Genomic DNA, 27,219 nt, shown 5'->3' with positions numbered 1-27,219 from the left:
GATTTTTTTTTTTTTGGAAATAAATTATCTCTAACTCAGGTGCATCAAGTGTGTAATCAAGCTGTAGAATTCCACTTTGATCTGACACTTGAAGCAGTGACCTTTATTTTGCTGTGTACAAACTGACTTTAGAGAAATTCCAAATAGGATCTTTTAAAAAATTAGTAAAACTTTTAAACTTTTTTTGAATAAGTGTGTTACCTGCCAGAATGACTACTCAGATGACCTGATATATGGATCATTTTTAGTTACCTAATAGTCTAAATTGTTTATCTATGGAATTAAAATTGAATGATGAATTATGTATTATGACCCCTGAAAAATCCATATGTTGGTGTTTAACCCCAAAGGTACTAACAAGTGATTGGACCATGATGGCTTCATCCTTATGGGTAAGACTGGTGCCCTTACTAAAAGGCTCGAGAGTGAGTTTGTCTGCTTTTATTGCCTTTCCTGTGGAGTTAGGGACACAGCAGAAGATGCCATCTTGGAAGCAGAGAGTAAACTTTCACCAGACAATGAACCTACTAATATGTTGATCATGTACGTCCAACCTTAAAACTATGAGAAATACATTTCTGTTGTTTATTAATTCTGCCTCCTCAGATATTGTATTATAGCACCACAGAGTGAGCAAGAGACTCTCCAAATATCCCTTGTTAACCATCATTCCAAAATATTATGGAGACTCCACCATGAACCATTCCCTGCACATACCAGGCACTCAAAGATAAAGTCAATTGCTAAAAATAAAGTAAAGAAGAAGCAGTAAGTACTGGAGCCAGTCCTTGACTGTAATTCCCTGTTGTGGGGCTCCAAAAAGAGATTGCTGGCAATAGATACACTGGCAACAAGATGGAAACTCAGGAGTATAGTGATGGGCTTTTGGGAAATAAACTTTAAAATCTGACCATTTCTAAAATTAATAGTATCTAACCCAATATACTCATTTCATGTTTAAGGGACAAGAAAAGCTTCCTAAAATATATTTGGAAACACACCTAGAATAATCTACAACATCACCTTACCTCTAAACTCCAAATCAAAGTTCTACAAAAATGTGGGACATCTAAACAATTATTTTTCCATAGGTTTACTGCCACTAATTGTAACTCTTTAATAATTAAATTAATGAGATTCAAATCTCACATAGGTTCACATTCTATTTTTAACCTTGGAAGAAAAATAATTGGTCAATTTAAGTCATTATAAAATTTTATTTGTTGTTAATTTTAAAAAGTATAATCAGTATAATCTGTTTTCATATTGACACTTTCCCAAATTAAAAAATGTTTAAAAGGGAAATGTGAACCCAAAATTTCCTGGATGATTTAAGAGGTTCAAATTTCTTGGGAAAAGAACCTGGGAATATGTATTACCACGATTTGTTTCTGAATCTATTTGTGTGCTGAGGTAAATATTTAAAGTGAGAGAAGATAAAAGAAAACAACTAAGATGATCACATTTTACCATTGGCAGAAGTCTTCCAATAATACACAGCATACTCTTACTCTGGCAAATACCTTAATTTCCACTTAGGAGAATTTAGATGCTATCAAATAGAATTCACTGCAGGTCAGAAGCCATCTAAAAACACTCTCTAAATTTAACTTCAGTAAATAATGTTGAAGCCAACATTACTCTTAAGGCAAATATGATAAGTATCAACCCATTTTTTAAAAAATGTTTCCTAAGACAAAGGAAAGCACATTTTAATCCACTCATTTTATAAAATAACCTAGCTCAAAATTGTGACTGCATCAGCAAAGCCATCTACTTAATTCTCTATTAAAAGATTAGGGTATGCCATTTCAGAGCATAACATATAAAAGCAAGCTTGTATTACTTCACTCATATGGAATTGATCTGAGCCAAAAAAGGTTTTATAGGATCACAATTTTTGCATTTTCTAGATCAGCAGAATCCCATAAAGTACAGTGGTACCAGAGGCATCAACCAAGATTTGCAAGAATCCAAATATGGCCATTGGGAAATGGATCTCCTTCAACTGGGATTTCTATCATTCTATCTCCTCTCCACCCATAAACTTATGTGAGGGAAAAAAAATGTGTTTCTAGAACAACAATGAAAGCTGAATTTCATATATTATTTTGCTACTTCATAGTCTTCTAGAGTTAAATGCTAAAAAGTCTTTACATACATATTCCCATTTTTATGTTTTTCCCATGTCTAATCAACTGAAAAATGCTAGTTGAGCCTACTGTGTGATCTTACCAAAAATGACTCTTGCCTTGGATGGATGTGAGGTCTAATTGGGAAGAGAGAAGACAGGAGGAAAGAAGAACAAAGCCTAAAAATGTGCTCAATTGTGGGGTTCAGATTGACTGTTCCGAGGGAACTGGAAGGCAGGAAGAACCTGGGGCTATCCCTGGAGTGAGCGAGAAAGGTGGTCAGGCTGGTTATTTCACTGTTTTAAGACTCCATAACCTTGGCTGCATAGCAGTGACACAAGTAGTTGTCCCCTTGTGGGTTATCATAATTACCCGAAGCAATGCTTAGCACAGTGTCTAGCTATGATTTCAAAAGTCAGGAATTAGGACTTGATCAAGGTTCTGACTGACAGAACTTTGTTAAGATGAAGGGAGAGAAGATTCCAGAACATGCAGGAACACGTGAACAACCAAAGGCATAAATGACCACGAGGTATAAACTAGTGACAGTTTCAAGCTTGATATCAGCTTCACTAAGAAAATTCAGTTTCATATAATAAATTGTTTTCCTATGTAACCAGAGGAAAAAGTACAGCTCCCCACTTGTGTTTCACTGGAGATTCTGAGTTAGGCAGTTAATTGAGAACACCAGGAGTCACTGTTAAAACAGTTTTGATCAGTTTTGGATTAGACCAGTCTTTCATTTTGCATTAGCAGTTTAAGGAGTTCAGTATTGCTTAGTAGTGGCAGGGAGCTAAGTTAGACAAGTTGGCCACAGTTCTGCAGTTATGCTAAAAAGTGGAACTTCGCTGGTTTGCAGAGGCAGTCTGGAAATCTATTAAAGCACACAGAAATAGATTTCACTTGGACTCAATCAGAGGCATTGAGTCTCAGTGGACCAACAAATGGCCTTGACTGAACCTTGATATATATCAGAATCTGCAACCTTGGCCTGCTGTGTGAAAGAATCAAGATTTCACCAACCCCTTCCAAGACCAAGTTGAAATTGGACAAAAATTTATTCAATGGGCATAATTAGACCTAAATTTAGCCCTCCTAACAGCATAAAAATACTTCAGAAATTCCATACATCTAGATAAAAGCAAACTTTTGAAACACTGAGAAGTCTATCCCATGAGTTTGCTTTAAGCAAATAAATTAAATTTGTGACTTTGCTAGAAAAATTATTCACCCAAGGTAGGAACTTGACTATAAATGCAAATATGTATTAATATGCAATTTATATAGAGAGATGTAACAGGAAATAATTCTAAATGCTTTCTTTCTAGAATGTGTACATACAATGACAACAGTTGCCAATCTTCCAAAAGTTGTCTTTTTTAAGGTATGATGACTTTACTAGACTTGGCTCGTTGTCTTATCCATCTTTATAACTTCCGTGGTGCAAAGAAGTAGCAAAGGATGATTATGAAATTTAATTTAATTGTAACTTTTGCTAACATTTGGGCAAATTTTTCCAGTTAAATAAGCCAGGAGTTGTTCTTGACAACTACCTGTTTCTCACACCATATATCCAATTCATCATTGGTATTTATCCTCCTAACTCTTTGTTAACTGCCACATACCATCCTAAATCTTTCTAAACTCTGTTTTTCACTCACCTTGTCTGTAATAATACCCAAATTCAAATTGCCAAATTTATGTGATAGTATGCTCATTGATCTGCCCATGTGTTTACCACCTCCTCCCTAAGCCATGTCATCCCTACAGCCAGTTATCTTCTCAAAATGAAAATTAATCCAAATTCCTCACCATCTTGCTTAAGGTCAATCAAGCACTCCCTATCTCATTATCCTATAAGGTCCTTCAATGCAGCCACAGTCTACTTTCCTGTTTCATCCAGGCACACTGGCTGCCATTTAGTTCTTCATCTGATAAGCACTCTTACCTTCGTTGCTATCTCTGGAACGTTCTCTGCCTGCTTCTCCTCATCTTTTTGAAGGCAGATCATATATGATATTATTAGAGAAGTCTCACTGTCTTGTCCTAAAGTTAAGATAGCTTCCCTTGTTCTAAATTTTTAATCTCCAAAATTCCTCATTTTGAAAATTTATCTTGGTTTAATTATAAACATATCTTGTATTGTGGATATCTGATTTGCATTCAACTCCTTCACATGACTATAAGTTCCATGAAGGCCCAGAACAATCTTTATTTTTCTGCTTTATTTTCCCCTGTGCCTAGTACAGTGTCATGGATGGATGGATGCATGATGGGCAGGTGAGTGGGTGGATGGATGGATGGATAGAATGAAAGATTAAAAAGAGAAGAAAGGAGAAAAGATGTTAGAAAAGTTTAATGTGGTATTGGTGAATTCTCTATAAAAAGCATCTTCATATAGCTTTCACAATATATGATTCAGCATAATAACCATAATAGTAACATACAGTCAGTGTCCACTTATAGAATCAAGTTTTTCAAAAAAGCAATCAATTTAGAATTGGTACAATGCAATGTGTGTGATAAGATTATTTTATTTATTTACTTATTTATTTGAGTTTTAGAAAGACAGATAGAAAGATACAGAACTTTCATCTGCTTGTTCACTCACCAAATGCCTGGATTGGCAGGGACTGGGTCAGGCTGAAACCAGGAACTGGGAACTGATTCCAGGTCTTCCGTCATGGAGGGAGTTGGCAGGGACTCAACTACTTGAGCCAACATCTGCTGCCTCCCAGGGTGCACGCTACCAGAAACTAGAATCAGGAACGGAGCCAGGATTCTGACAGGGCATATGGTTTTCTGAGTGGGCATCCTAATCAGTAGCCTAAACACCTAAGATTATTTTCATTAGAAATACCACTGAAAACTAGAAATCTAGATTATGTTTCTGGGTCTGTGATTTTTGGGCAAAAATCACTAAACTCCCCTGTTTTATTGCATCATCTATAAAAGAGAGGTATGGCCTTAGAGTCCTATGAATACTTGCTGGGATCCTATGAACTGATTATTATGTACCTTCTCTTGGAAACATCCAGGTCATTGGACCGGCACTGTGACATAGTAGGCTAAGCTTCCACCTGTGGTGCCAGCATCTCATATGGACGCTAGTTTGTGCTCTGCTTCTGATCTAGCTCTCTGCCTGTGGACTGGGAAAGCAGTGGAAGATGGCCCAAGTGCTTTAGGCCCCCACAGCCACATGGGAGACTTGGAAGAAGCTTCTGGCACCTGGCTTCAGACTGGCCCAGCTTCAGGCATTGCAGACATTTGGGGAGTGAACCAGCAGGTGGAAGATCTTTCTTTGTGTCTCATCCTCTCTGTGAGTCTACCTCTCAAATAAATAAATAAATAAATAAATAAATAAATTCTTTAAAAAATCCAGCTCCACGAAATTCATTTATTTTGTTAATAAGCATGCTTGTATGTGTGTGTGTGTGATTACTTTAAGAAATATATATAATTAAGCTTTTTAGATAGTCTATTTAGTAGAATGTTAAAGTTTGGGAACACTTATTCTAAATAGTCACAGTCTTGTCATGATTAACATCCTAGTGGCTAGGAAACTAACTGCCAGCTGTCCAATAAAGTCCTTATGTTTTGGCAGTAATGAGGACCATGAGTGAATTTTTATTTGAGAACTAGAAAGAAGAGTTAGTTCTGAAAGTACTTTGAGTAGGGTCGGATTTTGAGGGCAAAGCATCTTGGAAGACTGAAAGAGTGAGAGCAGCTGAGAATCTTTCTTATGTGGCAGCATTGGCCAACATGCTGAGGACAGATGCTGAGCCCCTAAAATGTTCCTCTGGTTGTCAGCCTGGGTCTCCAGTTGCAAGCTGTGTTGTCAGGTCCTGTCACTGTGCCTGTAAACTTCAACTTTCCATCTGAACTGAGTTCCCCCAATCCTCCCCACTGAGCCCAATCTTCTTCAACCTGACATTTAATCCCTCCACTCCCACTCCTTCCAGAAAGAGAAAGAAAGAGGGTGAGATGGGAGAAAAACATTAAAGAGATGAAATATAAAAGAAAAAGATGTTACTACACCAGTTTCTATCCATGGGGCAAAAAAGTTTAATTCATCCTGTTACTGGTTTCCCATCCCTTGATCAAATACTTTTTCCTTTACTGGATATATCTAATAGTTAAGCCTTTCTTCTCCAGGGACAAGAATCCTCTTGACTATATTCCCTCTCTTTAATAGTTCTCAACTCTGTGCATAGACTAGCCTGGTAAACTTCCACCAGCAACAGTAACATCAGTCATCAGTTAAGTGCCACTTGGTGTGCCCATACCCTATATTGGAGAGCCTGAGTTTGAGTGTCAGCTCTGTTTCCAATTCCAGCTTTCTACTAATGTATAAAGTGGGAAGCAGTAGGTGATGGCTCAAGTAGTTGGGTCCCTGCCACCCACAGGAGAGACCTAGATTGACTTCCAGGCCCCTGAATTTGTCCTCGCCCAGCACTGGCTGTTGTGGGCATTTGTTGAGTTATCCAGTGGTTAGGAGATCTCTCTCTCTCTCTCTCTCTCTCTCTCTCTCGTGCGCATTTCTTTCAAGTTAAATAAATTTTCAAACAGAAAGAAACATTGCCATCTAGTCCAATAAATCTATGGTAGGAGGAGGAGCACAGAATCAGTCTTTAGAAGCATCCTAGAGTCAAAACTGTATTTAGAGGGTCTCTTGAATATTTTATTATAATCAGATTGCATAGAAGCCTAGCAGAATAGAAAGAAGTCAAAGGTGTAGGTGGAAATGGTATTGGAAGGACAGAATAAATGAAAGAGAGAAAAAGGAAGGTCTTCTTTTGATTCCTACAAAGATTCAGGAATGCAAAGGGATGCAGCTTGAGTTAGGATCAGGGTATCACCTTTTATAAGTCAAACAGGTATCATTAGGACTAGTGCCTGGCTCTTCTGAACCCTAGTTCATTGTTTTTGAATCTGGAGTACTCAGAAGGGTAAACAAAACTTGAATCAGATTCCAGGTCAAGCAGAGAAGAATCGGAAGCAGATGGTTCTAAACTGGGAGATTGGCTTTGGAAATCCAGAATTCTGGTCCCTCCCATTGGTGCTGGGGTCACAGACAGACCACTTTGGATTTCTGGGGCAGGGTTCTGAACAAACAAGGCCATGAAGGTTCCAGGTATGAGCAGTCACATTGCCTAAGGTTCAAGGCAGCAGCAGGCAGTGCCCTCCTGCAAGTCTCAACTCACCAAGGAACTTCCTGCTGCCTGTACTAGTCTGAAACAAACCTGCCAAGTCCCCCATGAGATCCCTACATGGACTAAGGTATCTCTAAGAACATAAATTGGAACATGGAGCAAACTGACAGTCTGGAAAAACATTATCTGCTAGTAAGTTAATGGAATATTAGAATGTGCACTAGCAAGCATGCCTTTACTTAATTCTGCAGCTTAAAGGTAAAATATGATGAATGAGTTAAGGTTTGAAGACCTTCTTCCTCAAACAGAATTGAAAATCTATAAACACAAAACCCAAATGCTTTTGATTTAAACAAAACTACTAGCGTGACTTTCCATTGGCAGGTGGTGTATGCTGATGGCTTTCCACTAAAAGTGTTCAGTCTGTTGACCCACTTCCATGATCTTCTCCTGTCCCCTTGTGGTCAATGGGTGACATTTACCCCATGGCACAAAACAGAGCAAGTGGGGATGACAGCTGTGCTCTCCTCTCATCTGGAAAATGCTCAATTTAGACAGCGCCGTGACCAAGAGACCCCTATTATTTGATGCACTCACAATTAGCCTCCTCTAGTCTGCAAAGACACAGAATCTACAAATGACCTTTAATCATCCAAGAAAGGAAATTTGAGGAAATGGCACCCCCTGCTGGTACATTTTATCATCATCAAAATCTAATTAATCTCCCAGAGCCAAAGGAAGAGAGACATAGTGCAGAGGAGACACACATGCACAAGAGTGATGCTGCCAGCACAACTTCTGACAGCTCTAGATCTTCACCTTGCTGAAGTGGTACTGCGGCCTGATACAGTGTTTTCTTTTAGGCTGTCACCCCCTCCTTTCTTTGCTGTAACCTAAGTACCACCAAGAATGAAACTAGGTACTGCCTTTAGATCCCTGTGTACTCCTGAAGATATTCTTTCATTTTTGGAGGGAAAGACAAACACCACAGCTTCTTATCCTTAGTTTGTAGATCTCCCACTTAGAGAGAGATAAGGGGAGAGAGAGAGAGAAGGAGAGAGAGAGAAGGAGAGAGAGGAGGAGGAGGAGGAGAAGGGAGGGAGGGAGGGAGGGGAAGAGGAGGGGGAAGGAAGGAGGTGGCGGGGTGGGGAGGAAAGACCCTCCTCCATTACTGGGGGAAATTTGCAGTCTAAATGATAGAACAAAGATTTCCTTCTTCAACCAGGGAGAATCCCAATACAAGCATACTTTTTGTTCAGCTCTTGACATCTCCAGCACCACATCGGGTCTTTGTCTTCTATATGCTTGAGAAGCTTCACCTAGGTTTGCCTCATGGGAACTGCAAACTTCCTCCTCTGGGTTCCCTTCTGCTAGGATAAGTGCTTTGTGGTGCCTCGGGCTGTTGGCTGTCAGGGCAGCTGAAGGATCCCACTGGGGACATCCTTCCTGTCCTATCCTCTGTGAGCCTGCACCTGTTGCGCCCACACTTTTCCTCTCTGCTATTCACTCCCATCAGTTTTACAACACACACAGTGCTCTCACTCCCTTTTCTTAGATAATATAAAAGTCTGTAACATAAACAACATCCCAAAAGAATAAAAGTGTTCCGTCTTCTTCCTAGATAAGCAGACTTCCTTAAAGGACATGAATGGTGTAAAATTCAAATGAAAACTGTTTGGGCGTAGATTCTTTCACACACAAACTAGTTCACTTACTTGAAGTCGATTGCAACCTTTATGTGGAGGTCTGGATAGCTCAGGATCTCCTCCAGGGTAGCTGAAGCATTTTTCACTGCTTTTGGGCAGTCACTGTTATAAGCAGCCAGAGAAGTTTGAACTACTTCAAGGAACTCTACAAGTATGAAAAATAACAGCAGTAATGGTAAGACTGTGAATTAGTATGATTTAATTGCATTCTTTAATAGAATTTAATTCTTCTCAGTTTGTAATATCTTCTCCTTTATAGAAGGGTACTTCAAAAAATTCACAGAGATGGAGTGAGCGGCACAGAAGATTATGTGATAGTTTGCGATACCCACATCCCTCATCAGAGTGCCTGAGATTGTGACCCTCCTTCACTTCCTATTCAGCAGATTATGGCTCAAGAATTTTGGGTTCCTGCCATCTACATAGAAGAAACCTTTGGAGTTTCTGGCTCCTGACTTTGGCCTTGAGCAGGCTCGGCTATTGCAGGCATTTATGGAATGAATGGGAGATGAAAGATCCCCCCCACCCCAATTTCTCACTCTCTCCTACTCTCTTTCCATCTCTCTATCCCCTTCCTTCTGTGTCACTCTAACTTTAAATAAATAAATAAGTAAATAAATAGGAGTCGGCGCTGTGGTGTAGCAGGTCCCATATGGGCACCGGTTCAGGCCCTGGCTGCTTCTCTTCCGACCCAGCTCTCTGCTCATAGCCTGGGAAAACAGTAGAATATGGCCTAAGCGTTCATGCCCCTGCACCCACGAGGGAGACCCGGAAGAAGCTTGTGGCTCCTGGCTTCAGATCGGCTCAGCTCCAGCCATTGTGGCCATTTAGGGAATGAATGAGCGAAAGAAAGATCTTTCTTCTGTCTCTTCCTCCTTCTGTCTATAACTCTACCTCTCAAATAAATACATTTTAAAAAACTTTAAATAGATAAAATACTTTTTAAAAAAACTTCATGGAAAAATCAACTTAAAAATAGGTTTATAGGGCCCAGCACTGTGGCGCAGTGGGTTAAAGCCCTGGCCTGCAGTGCTGGCATCCCATGTGGGCGCCAGTTTGAGTCCCTGCTGCTCCACTTCCGATCCAGCTCTCTGCTATGGCCTGGGAAAGCAGTAGAAGATGGCCCAAGTCCTTGGGCCTCTGTACCCACAGGAAACTCCTGGCTCCTGGCTTCAGGGGCCATCTGGCAAGTGAACCAGTGGAATAGAAGACTCTGTCTCTCTGTCTCTACCTTTCTCTGTAACTCTGTCTTTCAAATAAATAAAAATAATTCTTAAAAAAATAGATTTATAAATTGAGCCTAGAAATTAAGACACCAGTGTCCCATATCAGAATACATAGGCTTGACCCCCAGCTCCAGCTTCCAATTCTAGCTCTCTGCTAATGCAGACACTGAATGGCAACAGTGACAGCTCAAGTAATTGGGTTCCTACCACCTGTGTGTTCTCAGATCCCATCTTCAAGCCCAACCTGGTCCTGGCCCTTGTAGGTATTTGGGGGGTTGAACCAGCTGATGGAACTCTCTCTCTCTCTCTCTCTCTCTCTCTCAAATAAATAAATAAATTTTAAAATAAGATCATTTTGTCCAAAAAAGTTTTGAAATCCCTGCACAGGTTTTTTTTTCATAATATTCATTTTTCACAACTTTTGAAGATCCCTCATATGATGGATTTCAAAAAATGATTTTAGCAGAATTTTTGAAGATTTATTTACTCATTTATTTGAAAGGCAGAGTGACAGAGAGACACAGATCTTCTATCTGCTGGTTCACTTTCCAGATGGCCACAACAACCAGGGCTGGGTCAGACTGAAGGCAGGAGCCAGGTGTTTCATCCTGGTCTCCCATGTGGGTGGTAATGGCCCAATACTTGAACTAGCTTATGGATGGATACTTATTCATCTCAAAGAAATCCAAAGATTAAAGCAGATTTTATCCAAACTGTATGTCTGGGTTTTTATGGTTGCTTTTTCAATTTTGTTATTGCTTTGCAAGGAAAAGTCAGTTGAGAAAAAGTTTGATACCTTGTTCATTTGTGCCAGGAGCCTAGTTGCAGGCCCAAATTGCCAATCAACAGTGTTCACCTACATAAGAAAATCCTAGGGATGTGAATTATAGATAATTTTCAACTCAGACGGTAGGAAGGTGAATTAAAAGGCAACTTTGAAATAGGAAATGTTGCCCTTAAAAATAAGAGCTTTTCCTGTACTTCTTTGGAAATAGATAAATCAAAGACTCTTTTTGCTATCAAATCAACAGCTGAGACATAACCTACTTCACCCAGTAAGAAGTTATCACTAATCAATAATGTCTGCAAATACAGATAATCACCACCAGCCACAATATCTTTGGATTCTCTATGGAGTTGTTTCATGTGGAAGGTGGGTATAGACCCTTATGTGTTATTCAATGATCCATCTGTCCAGGTCATTCACTCACTTGTATTGTGAATACACTCACCGTAAAAGTCAGCTTTTGCTTTGAGTGGCGCACTGCTGGCCAGAGCTGCTACAAATAGGTCAGGGTATTTTGTCCTTAGCCAAGCTGCCAGGGATCCTCCATAAGAACCACCAACCAGGATCCACTTATTGTTGAAGAGGCCCAGTTTCTCCACGATCCCCCTTCGGAAGTTGGCAACATCTTCCAGGGCCTGCCTGCTGCTGAGGTACCGGAGGTTGGTGGTGTTCAGATTCCTACCACAGAAACATGAATAGTCTGTTCATGAAAACAATTACAGCAGAACACTTTTATAAAATAAAAATGTGTATTTTCAAAGCATGTTTATACCAGGCCCAACTTGAAAATGTAATGAAGTGATCTGGACAACAGTGACACAAGATGCGGGAACAGCACTAATCACATTTTTCACAGTCTCATTCCTATTTTGGTGTTTCCTCTTGTCACCCTGTGAAGGAGTTTCAAGTGCCTGTCTGCATCCATTTGATCAGTTTTTCTAACACACTGAATAGAACCATGACCATCAAATTATCACTGTGACTTTCTGAAGGAATGTCAGGGATTTAACTCTATCCAAGGAATTAAGATAACCCATGGTTAACTGGCTTGATGCTCATATTTTTTAATCTTCCTGATTTGCCTGCTACATCAGACAGAGCAATATTTGGGTCTAAATCATACCACATCCAAATAATGCAATATGTAAAGGATCTTCAAAAAGATTCACTGGGGCACCAGCACTGTTGCATAGTGGGTAAAAGCTGCTGCCTGCAATAGCAACATCCCATATGGGTGCCAGTTCATATCCTAGATGCTCTACTTCCTATCCAGCTCCCTGCTAATGCACCTGGGAAAGCAGAGGAAGATGGCCCAAGAGCTTGGGTACTGCTACCCACATGGGAGACCCAGAAGAATCTCTGGGCTCCCAGCTTGAGCCCAATATCACCCTAACCATTGAGGCCATTTAGGGAGTGAACCAGTGGATAGAAGACCTTTCTCTCTCTCTCTCTCTCTCTCTCACTCGTTCTCATTCTTGATCTTGATCTTGCTCTCTTCCCCTCTCTCTCTGTAACTCTGCCTTTCAAATAATATAAGTAAATCTTAAAAAGTGAATTCACTGGGGAGAATACAAGATGGTGGAATACACAGGGAGCTTACTGCTCTAGTCTAGGGGAAGAAAGTTTAAAAAAAAATGGAGAGTGTGAAATCTCAGGGAAGAGTTAGGCTGTGAGTGAGATATCAGAGGAAAGAACGGGCCATCAAAGAAGGAGGTGTCTTTCTCTGAAGGGAGGAGAGAACTTCCACTTTGACTATGGCCTTGTCTAAATAAGATCGGAGTTGGCGAACTCAAGAGGCTTCCATAGCCTTGGCAACTCATGACAAGAGCCTTGGGTGATTACTGACGTCATAAATAAGAGTGTCAATTGTTAAATCAACAACAGGAGTCACTGTGCACTTACTCCCCATGCAGGATCTCTGTCCTTAATGTGTTGTACTATGTGAATTAACAGTATAACTAGTACTCAAATAGTACTTTATTAGTTGTGTTTCTGTGTGGGTGCAAACTGTTGAAATCTTTACTTAGTATATACTAAATTGATCTTCTGTATATAAAGATAATTGAAAATGAATTTTGATGAAGAATAGGATGGGAGAGGGAGTGGGAGATGGGAGGGTTGTGGGTGGCAGGAAGGTTATGGGGGAGAAAAGCCGCTATAATCCAGAAGTTGTATTTTGAAAATTTATATTTATTAAATAAAAGTTAAAAAAGAAAAGAAAAAATAAATAAAAGAATTATATGTAAATGAAAAAAAAGGTCTTCTTCCTCCCACTGGTTCACTCCCCAAATGGCCACAATGACCACAGCTGTGCTGATCAAAGCCAGGAGCCAAGAACTTCTTCCCAGTCTCCCATGTAGGTGCAGGGGCCCAAGGCCTTGGGCTATCTTCTACAGTTTCCCAGGCCATAGCAGAGAGCTGGATTGGAAAATAGCACCCAGGACTTGAACTGGTATCCAAATGGGATGCCAGCACTGCAGACAGAGGATTAACCTACTGCACCAAAGTGCCAGCCCCAATCTACCAGACTTTTAAAGAAGAAATAATTCCAATTCTTCTTAAGCTATTCAAAAAAAAAATTAAAAGGAAGGGTATTCTTCTAAACTCTTCCTATGAGGCCAGCATTGCCTTAATTCCAAAACCAGAAAAAGGTACAACAGAGAAAGAGAATTATAGACCAACTTCCCTGATGAACATAGATGCAAAAAGTCTCACCAAAATACAAGCTAATAGAATCCAACATCACATCAGAAAGATCAATTACTAGACCAAGTGGGATTTATCTCTGGTATGGTTCAACATTTGCAAATCAATCAATGTGGTACATCACATTAACAAACTGAAGAACAAAAACCATATGATTATTTCAAAAGATGCAAAGAAAGCATTTGATAAAATCCAATATCTTTTCATGATGAAAATCTTAAGCAAATTAGTTATGGAAGAAACATTTCTCAATGCAATCAAGGCAATTTATTACAAACCCACAACCAGCATCCTATTGAATGGGAAAAAATTGGAAACATTCCCACTGAGATCCAGAACCAAACAAGGATGCCCACTCTCATCATTGTTATTCAGTATAGTCCTGGAACTTCTTTTAACCAGAGCCATTAGCCAAGAAAAAGAAATTAGAGGGATATAAATTGGGAAGGGGGAAGTCAAACTACCCCTATTTTCAGAAGACAGACTCCACTGAGAGACTGTTGGAACTCATAAAAGAGTTGGTAAAGTGACGGGATATAATATCAACACACAAAAATCAATAGCCTTTTATACACAGACAATTCCATGGCTGAGAAAGAACTTCTAACATCAATCCCATTCACGATAGCTGCAAAAAAAAATTAAATACCTTGGCATAAATTCAACCAAGGACGCTAGTATCTCTACAATAAACATTATAAAGAAAGAAATAGAAGACATCAAAAAGTGGAAAAATATCTTCCATGTTCATGGATTGGAAGAACCAATATTTTCAAAATGTCCATACTACTGAAAACAATTTACAGATTCAATGTGAAACCAATCAAAATACCAAAGACATTCTTCTCAGATCTAGAAAAAATGATGCTGAAATTCACATGGAAATACAGGAAACCCTGAGTGGCTAAAGTAATCTTATATTCAATATATACAAATATACATATACATTAATATGTAGAAAACCTAAAGTGGTGATTCTTAGGACTTTTCCTAAATTCTGTGATGGCTATCTTTTGCCCAAGAAAATTGAAACAAATAATATTCCACAGAATTGAACAACTTCTGCCCAACATGGAACAAGATTAATTTCAATTACTCAACACCTTGTCCTGATTATTGTTCAACTTTGCAGCACCCTAAAACTAAAACTATTTCCTAATCTTCATACACTTATTTCTGATTCCATATGATCTCCTTGTTCTACTTCAGAAAAACCAAAAGGTTCATATATTTTTCTTAGACTCTAGCTGCCATTTTGAATCTAGTAAGTGACTGAATCTGTCACCCTTTACCTGATGCTGCTGACAAATCTGGTGAGCTATTCTGGCTGCAATAGCCAGTTTGTTCTCTTCAGAGACATGTAAACCTACTTGTAGGAACTGTATAATTCCACTGAAGAATTTCTCTAATTCAAGAGACACAAAATTGATACCATCATATGAAATGTTACTACACTCCCAATACAATCTATGTTCCACTAGGATGTTAGTTCTTATACCTGGCTACCACACACTAATGTAACCTGTGTATTTGTTGCTATTATTAGAGATTTCTGAATATTTAAAGCTATTAATCCTCCAGGAAATTATATTTCCTTAAAAATAATACCAGAAACTTCCAAAATGCAGCAAGCACAGGTTATTTGAAAAAACTTCCAGGAGGGATAACAAATTTATTCTTCATACATACTCTATTACTCCAGTTCAGTAGGGACAATACAATTTGGAAAAGTGGTTGATAACTGTATCTTATCATAGCAGACATGTAAGTAATGTCACTTCTGCCCTGAAAGTCCAACAAACTAATCTAAATCAATTAGCTGTAATTATCATGGACAAATGTACAGCTCTGGATCTCTCTGCCAACCCTTGGGAGGTTGGACTATAGCAAATGCTACTTATTACACTTTAGTAAACACTAAGGGACAAATAGAAGAGTCAGTAACAAAAAAAAGCCACTGGGTTCTCTAAAACAGGACCTATTGAATTCTAGGACATGTTTTCATTGTCTTGGTTTCACAATCTAAGCCCTTGGTTACGAGATCTACAAGGATTTACAGTATTTTGTCTCTAAATATTGGCTACATTACATTTGGGCAATATATTCTTGGCAGTCTTAAATGTTACTGTACAACCTTGTCACTTCAGATAGTTCAACAACTCATCCTACAGCAAAAGGAAAGATTAATCCTGGGTCACTAGATTTTGCTCCGTGGTCACTCCTCTAATGTTAAACAACAAAACCCAGCAAAGGCAAAAATCTGGATATCATAGATTGGCACCCTGTGGTGTAACTTCATGGGTCCTTGGACAAAGTAGAAACTGAGGAAAAATTGTTTAAAACAAGCTCTGACATTTGGATGCTAGCCTGAAACTCATAGCTCCTATCTCCTAGGTAAATAATCTCTTAAATATTGTCACAGACAAGGTTACACTGAGCTCCAATAAAAGATCAGACAAGGCCACTGCATAATTTTGTTTAGGCACAGATAAAAACAAGGCCACCACGTTATCTACAAAGTACCAAACAATCCCTTTTGGGGCCAAAACAACGGATTGCTATTTCTCCCTGCCTATATGTAAGATTTATCGAGCTACTCAATCACCTCCCACTTTCTGACAGCTTCCAATCGAAGCAAATTCCCACTTCCTTAGACTCTCCCCCAAATTAGCTATTCGAACCCTAGCTATTTAAATCCCAAAACTATGGTAGGTTCTTCTTTTCTTTTTTTCTTTATTTTTACAATTTATTTTAACATTTTGCTGCATTAACTTCAAATGTAGACATTAATACATACACATATACACTGATTTTTTTTCTTGAAGATGGAGATATTAATATCACAGAGAAATCCATGATAATCATAATGTGAAGAAAGAAAGATATATTTTCATTTACATGATATGATTCTGCTGAGAAATATTTATAACTAAAAATCAAATTATATGACATTGACACAATTTTTATACTCTCTATTAATTTCCACAAATAGGAAAAAAATGTGATAATTGTCTTTCTGGGTCTGGCTTATTTCACTTAGCATAATGACCTCCAATTGTATCATTTTGTTGCAAATGTCAGTATTTCATTCTTTTTTAAAGCTGAGTAGCATTCTATAATATATACATATATATATATATCACATTTTCTTTATCCAATCATCACCTGAAGGACATCTGAGTTGATTGCACATCTTTTCTATTGTGATCAGAGCTGCTATAAACATGGGAGTGCAGGTGTCTCTTTCATATGCTGATTTCCTTTGGATATATTCCCAGGAGTGAGATAGTTGGGTCATATGGGAGATCTATTCATAGTTTTCTGAGGAATATCCATACTACTCTCCATAATGGTTGTGCCAATTTCCATTCCCACCAACAGTGTATTAAGGTACTTCTTTCCCCACAACCTCACTAGCACTTGTTATTTTTCTGATTTTTGGAAAATAGTCATTCTAACTGAAGTGAGGAGACACCACATTGTGATGTGTTATTTGCATTTCCCTGAGGCTAGTAATCCTGAGCATTTTTTCATGTGTCTGTGTAGGTTCTTCTCAACACCTTCTGTCCAGGATGTCCCCAATTCCCCTATTGTATAAATTCTCTTGCTGTAATGCATAATAAATCTAATTATCTTAACTATCTGTGTGCAAGTATTCCTAGTAGCCTTTTGCTGAAATCCATTCATATACATGACACTTAATTTATTTTTCCAAATTGTTTTTAAAAAAAAAAACATTTCATTTCACAAACAACATAACTGAGGGAACCCTATCAAAATTTAAGACATAGCCAAATAAATTAGAGTCTTTAATAGTTTAGTGGTGCAGTGGTATACTAGTCAACTTCTCATTACTAATCTAAAATGCCTGAGAGGAGCTCCTTAGGAAAGAAGGTTTATTTCAGCTTGTAGCTTTAGGTGTTCACAGTTTAAGGTCAGGAAGCCCCATTAGTCCCATGACTGATAGATGAACATGTGTGTAGGGGGAGGATCACATGGGGAGTCAGGGAGGTGGGAGACATGGAGCACACTTTTCATCTACTCTGTGTGCATTCTCCTTCTAAAGTCAATGACTTGGAGGCCCACTCTAGCAACCTCATCCAGTCCAATCATGGACACCATAATTGGATCAAGTCCTCATCCTTAATTCATCACCATTAATCCATTAACCATTAGCGTTAAGATTTTGGGGTTTAAACATCTTCATGAGTTTGGGAAGCCAAGTCCTGTGCAAAGCATAACAGAAAATGAGGAGGTGGAACAAACATGAAGGTACAATGTTCATGGCTAAGTCTCTGCATGAAACAAATTTACAGACATATAATTCCACAGCCAGCAATAAGGAATTTCATCTTTTATGGATTCCTTTCAAAAATACTAAAGGGAAGTACATAACCTAAATAAGAACTTCTCCAAAGGCTCTTCTTCCATTCTCCAGTTCTTATATCCCTGCTTTGAAATCTTGCATAAAGTATATCCTAAACTCTCTCCTATAGCCCAAACATATAGGCCTCTTTTCATTCTTCCCCTACTCATATAAATCAATTTAGCATCTTTCTCTGCAAGAAGTAAATCTTCCACATTGGTATAAAGGGTGCTAGCAAATGAAGAATTCCCATTAGTAGTTGAGGATAAAAGGGATACTACAACATTTAGGGGTTAATGATATTTTTCCTCCTTCCTAGGCAAATCATCAAAGGATAAAAATTTCAGCAGGTTAAGTCTGACGAGTATTTCCAGCCTCGCAAAGACAATTTGTATGGCAAACTACTTTAATCTCTCTCAACATGAGTTATCACCTATTTAAAAATTATTTTATTCCCTTAGAGAGATTAACAAAGAAACCCCAAATTTAAAACTATTTATGGGATATCAAATATTGTTAACACCCACATGCAAATGCAAGTTTCTCATAAAGAAATACAGAAGTGATAGAACTGCTGGAATGTCACCTCATCATCCAAAGTCATGTGACTCAGAATCCAAAATCACATTTGTGGAGTCACAGCAGGAAAGAAGGTGGTGGAACTTTGAGTAATTATTGGTCTGTCATGATAAATGGTACCCAGAATTATGACTCATATAATAAAGGTATCACTTCACTGACACTAATGACACTCTCAGGGTTGCAAAAAGCAATCCTTGCTTCTTATTTAAATGAGAACAAAAGGCCTTGACATTACATTGGATTTTTCATAACCTTGAGAGAGGTACATTTTAAACTTTATTCTATTTGCTTGAATTTGTACAATGAGCAGTTTATAATTATAAATAAGTAAGCTGATGAAAAATAGAAATGTAGAGAGTAAAATTAAAATACTGAGGAAAAAATAGGCCTCATATTCTTGCTCTTCACTTTGACATGTTGGCCTGAAATTTAGTGGGATAGCTGGTCATCTTTGATAAGTTTTTTTTTATTTTATTTTATTTTTTTTGACAGGCAGAGTGGACAGTGATAGAGAGAGACAGAGAGAAAGGTCTTCCTTTGCCGTTGGTTCACCCTCCAATGGCCGCCGCGGCCGGCGGGCTGCGGCCGGCGCACTGCGCTGATCCGATGGCAGGAGCCAGGAGCCAGGTGCTTTTCCTGGTCTCCCATGGGGTGCAGGGCCCAAGCACCTGGGCCATCCTCCACTGCATTCCTGGGCCACAGCAGAGAGCTGGCCTGGAAGAGGGGCAACCGGGACAGAATCCGGCGCCCCGACCGGGACTAGAACCCGGTGTGCCGGCGCCACTAGGCGGAGGATTAGCCTAGTGAGCCGCAGCGCCGGCCTGATAAGTTTTTTTTTTAAACTAAATTGTCATCCCTGCTTCTATGGGGAGAGTATTTCATGATTTAAAATTCCACTGGAGTTGAAAAAATTAATAGGTATATTATTTTTGCTTAAATATGTTCAAAAAAACTAAATTATATTACCTGAGTTTATTTTATTCAAAATAAATATTATGAGTCTTTTTTTAATCAAGAAAGTTGTTCTATTCCAATCCTCTACACCCAGTTTTTCTTTCTTTAAAATTTTTATGTAATCATTTTATTTATATGAAAGCCTGCGAGACGGAGAAAGAGAGAGACAAAGAGAAAACTACCATCCACTCGTTCACTAGCCACAACTGCCCGGGCCAACTGAAGCCAGAAACCCAGAACTCACTCCAGGTCTCTTGTGTGAGTGGCAGGAACCCAATTTAAGTACCATCTGCTACCTCCCAGGGTATGCGTTAACAACAAACTCACACCAGCATGCAAATCGAAACACATCCATGCAGGATGCAGGCATCCTGAACAGCATTTTAACTGGGGTGTCAAATGCCTTCCCCTTTTTTTATGGTTTGAATTTTCAGGTATTCACTATTCTAAAAATGGACAATATTTAGATTTAAAATTAAAAAGAGAGAGGTAGAGAATAACACCAGCAACAAGAGGAATCCCACAAAGCAAGACTTTCCACTTACTCTGTTGGTCGGCTGAATCCATAAAATCTGTGCTCCAGAAGCAAGCAAAGGCCCCCCAGTCTCCGAGCAAAATTAACCCAGGTAATATTGGGTTTTAGCAAGTCTGGATTGGCAGCTACTTCTCCTTCAACCATTAGAAACACTGGGCCTCCAGGTGTAAAGAATTCATCGTTCTTCAAATACCTCTGTAGGAAGAAGAGCATTTGTTTGGGTCAGTAACTCACAAAGCCTGCAAATGATCTGTGATTTCTGATAACTGGCTATTTGTCAGAATGAATATGTAAGTGAAGTAGGCACAGTGCATACTGGTTACAAGTGTCTGAGTGTGGTGAGATAGAACAGACACACACACATTACACGAAGTGAGTTTATTACTTACAGATGAGCAGAGAGGTACAAGAGAAGCCCAGGACTCATTGTAAAACAGTTCTACAGGCTCAGGAAAGGGGTCAGGACAGTCTCACTTGTGAATGGTATTTTACCCACAGCCGAAGGATCCCACACGATTAAATACCCCCGAAGCCACGTGACACATTGAGCTAGAGTGCTGGAGGAGAGGGGAAAGAAGCTCAGAGTCTAGGCTATTCTGACCAGATCCTAGCCCATCGCAGAATTCTACAACCCAGTGAATTCCACAGTAAGCAAGGGGGAGAACTGTGTCGGCCCAAGGCCAGCAGAGAACTGTTCTGCAGATTATGGGTTCTGGGATCCCGTCTAAATCGAGGACATTATACAAGTGGTTGTGCTTTCACATTGGACAAATTTAGCTTTTGCTGCTTAATTTGAAGATTGTCCAACCTATACCACAGGCCAGAGAATAAGATAGTGACTGCCTGGCAAAGTAGGATGAATAATACTAGCTCACAAAGAGTTCCAGGTCCTGCTTCTGTATGTGGAAAAGGAGTCTTTTCAGATGGAGTTGGGTAAGGATCTTGAGACAGAGTGATTACCTTGGACTGCCTGAGCAGATTCCATTACATAACCACAAGTATCCTCGTAAGAGGGAGGTAAAGGGCAATGACTGAAGACCAGAAGAAGCCATGAGGTGAAGGTGATGGGAAGCAGAGTTAGGAGATGCTATACCACTGTCTTCGAAGGCAGAGGGAGGAACCATGCAGCACGGAATACAAGGAGTAGAGCTCAAGAAGCTGTGAAAAGCAAAGAAATGGACTCTTAACTAGATCCTCTAAAGGGAAGGCTGCCTTGAAGACACCTTAATTTCAACCCAATAAAGCTGACTTTAGAATTGACCTTCAGAATGGAGGAGAATAAATGTGTGCTATATTAAGCCACCAATTTTGTGGTATTACAGTGTTCAAAGGAAATTAATACTCCTAGTTTCAACAATTATCAATTAACCATTAATCAATCAATATCTCTCTCTCTCTCTCTCTCTCCTTTCCCAGCCCTCTGTGTTATTTTGAGGAAAATCATATGTATAATATTTTATCTATTGATACTACCTTTTATTTTCTGAAAATATGTTGACTTTAAGAACACAGCTATCATAATTTTTAAAGAAATATTTATTCGGTTTTATTTGAAAAGGAGAGAGAAAGAAATCTTCCATCTACTGGTTCACTCCTCAAATGGCCACAATAGCCAGGTTTGGTCTAGGCTGATGTGAAGACCTAGGAGCTCCAATCAGGTCTCACACATGGATAGCAGGGGCCTAAATACTTGGATCATCTGCTGCTGCTTTCCCAGGCACATGCGTATGGAGCTGGCTTGGAAGCAGAGCAGCCAGGACTCAAATCAGTCCTCCAATATGGGATGCTGGCATTTCAAGTGATGGGTTAAGTCGCTGTGCCACAGCATCAATCCCAAACATAGCTATACTATTTTAACACAAATAATTAACAAGAATCTATTAAGTTCAAACATCCACACAGATCTTAAATTTCCCAAATGGTCCCATTATTGCTCTTTGTACTTGAAACATCTTGCTAGTTTTTCTATATTAGTATCCAAGCAAGTTCTGCACATTGAATTTAGCTTAATCTGTAGTCCTTGTCGTGTTGTCTAATATGGTAGCCACCAGCTATATGTAGCTACTTAAATAAATTAATATACGTTAAACAAAATTGAAAATTCAGCTATTCAGTTTCCTAATCTCATTATCTAGATTTCAAATTGCAGGGTAATTTTGTTCTGTTTTGTATTGTTTTGTTTTTTAATGTTCCAAGCAAATGATCTTTGGTCAGTAGGAGACCCTTCAATTTGGCTTCCAAATCCTCTTGACCCATCCCTAACAATCTTTGATAGTTTCCTTGCTCTTTGGTCTGCTCCATTTAGTCTAATCCAAACCTGCACTGAGCCACACCTCTACAGAGCCCTGCCTACTGGTGGTGAGAAAAGTCACTTAAAAATTTCAATCTAGGAAGCTGATACTAGGTAGGGCAAAGTTTCTGTCTTAAAATCATAGAAGAAAATGCATCATAAACTCATAGTTATCTTTCCATTTCATGTTTAGAATTCAGGGTTCCTTTTTTACTCATATTTGTAATTATTTTCTTTTATTTTGAAATTTTTGGTTCCAAAAATTTGTTAATATTTATTTTTTCTATAGTAATAAATGTATTATGCACATGCATTAAAATAAAAACATGAATGTTAAGAATGATGCTATGATCATTGAAAATATTTCTTTATAGTTGTGTGCACATACACATCTTTAGGGTTAATCCCAGAAGAGATAATAAAGTCAAAGTACTGTGTTCCCAAATCATTTGAAATAATTCTGTCTGCTTAAGTCACAGATTTCATAGACAATTAACTTTATTTGTTGCATTTTATTTTCATTTGCTTTATAACTATGCAAAAGCATTACATTGGTCTAAAGCTCAATCTGCAAAACAAATTATGCTTAAAGAAGTCTGGTACAATTTCTGATTCCTAAATCAATTACCTCCCTCCCATGATGTATAACCATTTAATTAAATTTTATTTATCCTTTTATTACTCTTTATACAAATAAGTAAATATAAATATTTCATTTTTCTGTCTTTTCACAAAGCATCATTCTGCACCTCACTATTCACACGATAGGAGGTCTTCAAATATTTATGGGAAACATGTGTTATGAAAAATACTCCTCATGGGTTGCAAATTTGACACCAAAATAAACTTACCTATTAATTCCATTTTTCTATGAACTTTTTGGAAGCACATTCATGTATCTCAGTGATCACTAACAGCAGTATATAAAGATATAGGGATGTTCCTAACTCCTTTTAAAATTTTTAATTTATTTGAAAGGCAGAGGGAGAGACAGGGAGGGAGGGAGGGAGAGAGGGAGAGAGTGAGAGAGAGAGTCTTCCATCTGCTGATTCACTCCCAAACTGCTTGTAACAGCCAGGGCTGGATGAAGCACACCAGAAGCCAGGAGGAATTCAATCCAAGTCTCTCACATGAGTGGCAGGGATGCAGGTATGTGGGCCATTGTTGCCACCTCCCAGGGTGAACATTAGTGGGAAGCAGCACTGGGCACTCTGGCACAGAATGGGGATGTCTGAAACAGGGTCTTAACCACTGAGCAAAACATCCACTCTCCTTCATGCCATTTCTACAAACTCGTGGTGTTTTCTTGTGTGTGTGTATCATAATTAATTCAACCAGTATTCTCTTGATCACTGGCTCATTTTCCATATTATCCTATTCTCAACAGTAATATGGGAAATACCTTGTATGTGTAATGTTTTCATATTTTGCCACTGCATCCTGAACATAGATTTTTGAAAGTGGATATTTTTGGTAAATATTGCTAAAATGGAGTGATACCACTGTTTCTCTTTTTTATCTTTTACCTATTTCTATAAGAGACCCTTCTTACCTACAGTTGGTGTTATTAAACTAGAGAAATAATACTGCAAAACAGTTAATAATTATGTCTGAAATCTGTTCCCAAGAATTCAAAAAACAATGACAAAACATTTATAAAGGGTTCAGATCACTAATAAAAATGTTTAAAAAGAATGAAAAATGGCACAGAGATGAAAACCAAGGTATTTATATTCAGAAGAGTTACAGGAGGAAAAATAAACAGCATAGAAACAAAGGTTATTCAAAACAGGTATAATCAGAGAGCAATTAGCAAACTATAAGCAGAAAGATGTTTAAAAGAATTATAGCAGGTCAGGCAATTGTGGCTCAAGGGTTAAGCCACTGCCTGCAATGCTGGCATTCCATATGAGCACCCTATGAGTCCTGGCAGTTCTGCTTCCAATCTAGCTCCCTGCTAATATGTCTGGGAAAGTAGCAGAAGATGGCTGAGTACTTGGGCCCCTGCCACCCATATGGGAGACCTGAGTGAAGCTCCTGGCTCCTGGCTTCAACCTGGCCCAGTCATGGCTATCATGGCCATTTGGGGAGTGAACAAGTAGATGGACAGGTCTCTTTCTTCATCTTTCAGTCTGTCTCTCCCTCTCTCTGTAACTGCCTTTCAAATAAATAAATAAATAAATATTTTTTAAAAACGAAATTATAAAGAATTTACAACTATAGAAAACAAAGAACGTTCAATATCTGCATAATGTGTAAATTTGAAGAATAAATGAATATACAGAACATAAAAATATATAATTCAGAAAGTAATATTTTAAACAAATGGAAGACTTTAATCTACATATTGAAAAGACAGCATGTCTCAGGAAAATTCACATAAACCTACCACCCTAAGCAGTGTCTCAGGACATCTTAAATATTTTTGAGGACCAGTGCTATAGCATAGTAAGCTAAGCCTCCACCTGCGGCACTGCCATCGCATGTGTGTGCTGGTTCATGTCTGGGCTGCTCTTCTTCGGATCCAACTCTCTGCCTATAGCCTGGGAAAGCAGTGGAAGATCGCTCAAGTGTTTGTGCCCCTGCACCTGCATGGAAGGCCCAGAAGAAGCTTCTGGTTCCTGGCTTCAGATCAGCCCACCTCCAGCCATTGTGGCCATTTGGGGAGTGAACCAGCGGATGGAAGATTTTCTGTCTGTCTGTCTCTCCCTCTGTCTGTAGCTCTACCTCTCAAATAAATAAACAAGAAGGAAGGAAGGAGGGAGGGAGGGAGGGAGGGAGGGAGGGAGGGACGGATGCTTCAGGCATTGCTGTGAAAAGTCCTCTATTTTTCTGAACTTGACATCCTAAGTGGCAACATGAAAAACTAGATGAGAGTTCAGCAGTGCCTGGGAACTCAGAGAAGAAAGTTGACACCCAGAATTACCTGGGCAAATACTCTTGAAACATAATTCTTACAAGTCCTTTTAAACAAAGTGAGATTAATCTATGTATAAAACTAAGCCTGAACAAATCTCTAGAGGTTATCAATTAGCATATTAAATATAATGTAAATTACATCATTAACTAGAATAGAGAAGAAGGGAAGGAGAAAAAGTGGAAAGCCATAGTATGAATAGAAAGGCAATTATATATATATATAAAGACTCAGGGTTTCATTTTTCATAAAACCATAAATGTAAACACTAATAATAATAATACTATCGGAACCGGGGCTGTGGTGCAGCGGGGTTAACACCCTGGCCTGAAGCACCGGAATTCCTTATGGGCGCCGGTTCTAGTCCCAGCTTCTCTTCTTCTGATTCAGCTCTCTGCTATGGCATGGGATAGCAGTAGAAGATGGCCCAGGTCCTTGGGCCCCTGCACCCAAGTGGGAGACCTGGAAGGAGCTCCTGGCTCCTGGCTTTGGATTGGTGCAGCTCCAGCCGTTGTGGCTGTCTGGGGAGTGAACCAGCAGATGGAAGACCTCTCTGTCTGTACCTCTTTCTGTAACTCTGTCTTTCAAATAAATAAAATAAATCTTTAAAAATAATAATAATAATACCAATCAAAATCAGATTTATGAAAATATATTGTTTTATAGGTATAATGTTATAATCATGTAAATATTTCATATCATTATAAAAGAAAATTAACTTTACAAAACCAATGCTTAAAAACATTTTTCAACATGGACACTAATGACGTCTGATTAGCGACAAAACCACACAGAGAGAAAAAAATTTGTGTGACTATAAAGCTAGTAATTTGTACATTTTTAGTGAAATCAGCCCTGCAGAAAAAGAGAACTATAAAGGAAGCTTTTGAACTTTTTTAGTAATTATATTGCTGGTAGTAGTGTTGTATTATGCTGAGGCAGCTGTGAAAGGCACAGTGAAGCAAATAAGTGATTACGTAATATGCTAAAACTGTCATTCTCAGTGTCCTTTTAAGATCTGGAAAATAAAGAGAATGAATCAAAAAGTTACCTTGACTTTCCTCTACAAATTTTGCCATCATGTAACTGATGATAGGTGAAAGCAAGTCTCTTTTTAAAAGAAATATTTCAGTATTTAAATAAGTGAAGAAAACTTCAAAATTTGAATATCTTTGTGCTGCCTCTGATATGTTAATAGACCTGCCATCTCTTAAAATAATTTGTGTGTTTGTGGAAGCTGAAGCATCCAAGAAGTGTTCTTGCCTCTACCACCCCCCAAAAAGCCTGAATGTGATCCGTCTTCTAAAGCCAACACCCAATCTCTAGAAATACAGACACCAAGCAGGCTAAACTTCAAGATTCAATCAGTAAAACTCAGGCTATGGAAAACGCCATAGGATAAATGACCGGTGTCTTCAGAGAGTAAATTACAGGGAAGAAAGAGAGGGAGAGACATGAAGGGGAAGCTTGGGGTCTAAGGATTAGAAGCAATTTAAAGCACATAACAACCTATCAGCATACACAGACCTTATTTAATCCTGATCTAAATAAAATGTTATTTATGATACAATTGGAAATTTTAACACTGAGTAAATACAGTGATCCCTTGGTAGCTATAGGGTTTGGGTTCCAAGACCCATTTTGCATACCAAAATCCAAAGATACTCAAGGACCTTCTACAAAACAGCATAGTATTTGCATATAACCTACCCGTATTCTCCTGTATACTTTTTTTTTTTTTTTGACAGGCAGAGTGGACAGTGAGAGAGAGACAGAGAGAAAGGTCTTCCTTTTTGCCGTTGGTTCACCTTCCAATGGCCACCGCGGCCAGCGCCATTGGATAGCACCGGATCCGATGGCAGGAG

The 27,219-nt window shown here is 38.8% G+C and overlaps 1 protein-coding gene and 1 long non-coding RNA gene across 6 annotated transcripts in view; one reads left to right on the top strand and one right to left on the bottom strand.

Moving 5' to 3' along the window:
* Positions 1–27,219, top strand: part of LOC127491558 (uncharacterized) — a 208,921-nt gene that overhangs the window by 153,100 nt on the left and 28,602 nt on the right. Inside the window, exon 4 of one of the 5 annotated variants that reach the window (XR_007920270.2) lies at positions 5,171–5,481. The exons of 2 other annotated variants lie outside the window; for them this stretch is intronic. This is a non-coding gene — a long non-coding RNA (uncharacterized lncRNA). 2 more of the 5 variants (XR_007920269.2, XR_011387087.1) reach the window with 2 other exon arrangements.
* Positions 1–27,219, bottom strand: part of LOC103348889 (putative serine protease K12H4.7) — a 68,167-nt gene that overhangs the window by 35,709 nt on the left and 5,239 nt on the right. The window contains exons 2-4 of the mRNA XM_008259239.3: positions 20,158–20,342; positions 11,450–11,682; positions 9,001–9,136 (exon numbers count right to left, since the gene is read on the bottom strand). Of these exons, the coding sequence (XP_008257461.2) occupies positions 9,001–9,136; positions 11,450–11,682; positions 20,158–20,342 (554 nt within the window). The remainder of the gene's footprint in view (positions 1–9,000; positions 9,137–11,449; positions 11,683–20,157; positions 20,343–27,219) is intronic.

Source organism: Oryctolagus cuniculus, chromosome 3 (assembly GCF_964237555.1).
Source record: "Oryctolagus cuniculus chromosome 3, mOryCun1.1, whole genome shotgun sequence".
NCBI lineage: Eukaryota > Metazoa > Chordata > Mammalia > Lagomorpha > Leporidae > Oryctolagus > Oryctolagus cuniculus.
The sequence above is the reverse complement of the archived record's forward strand: the minus strand, read 5'-3'. Positions and strand labels throughout refer to the sequence as shown.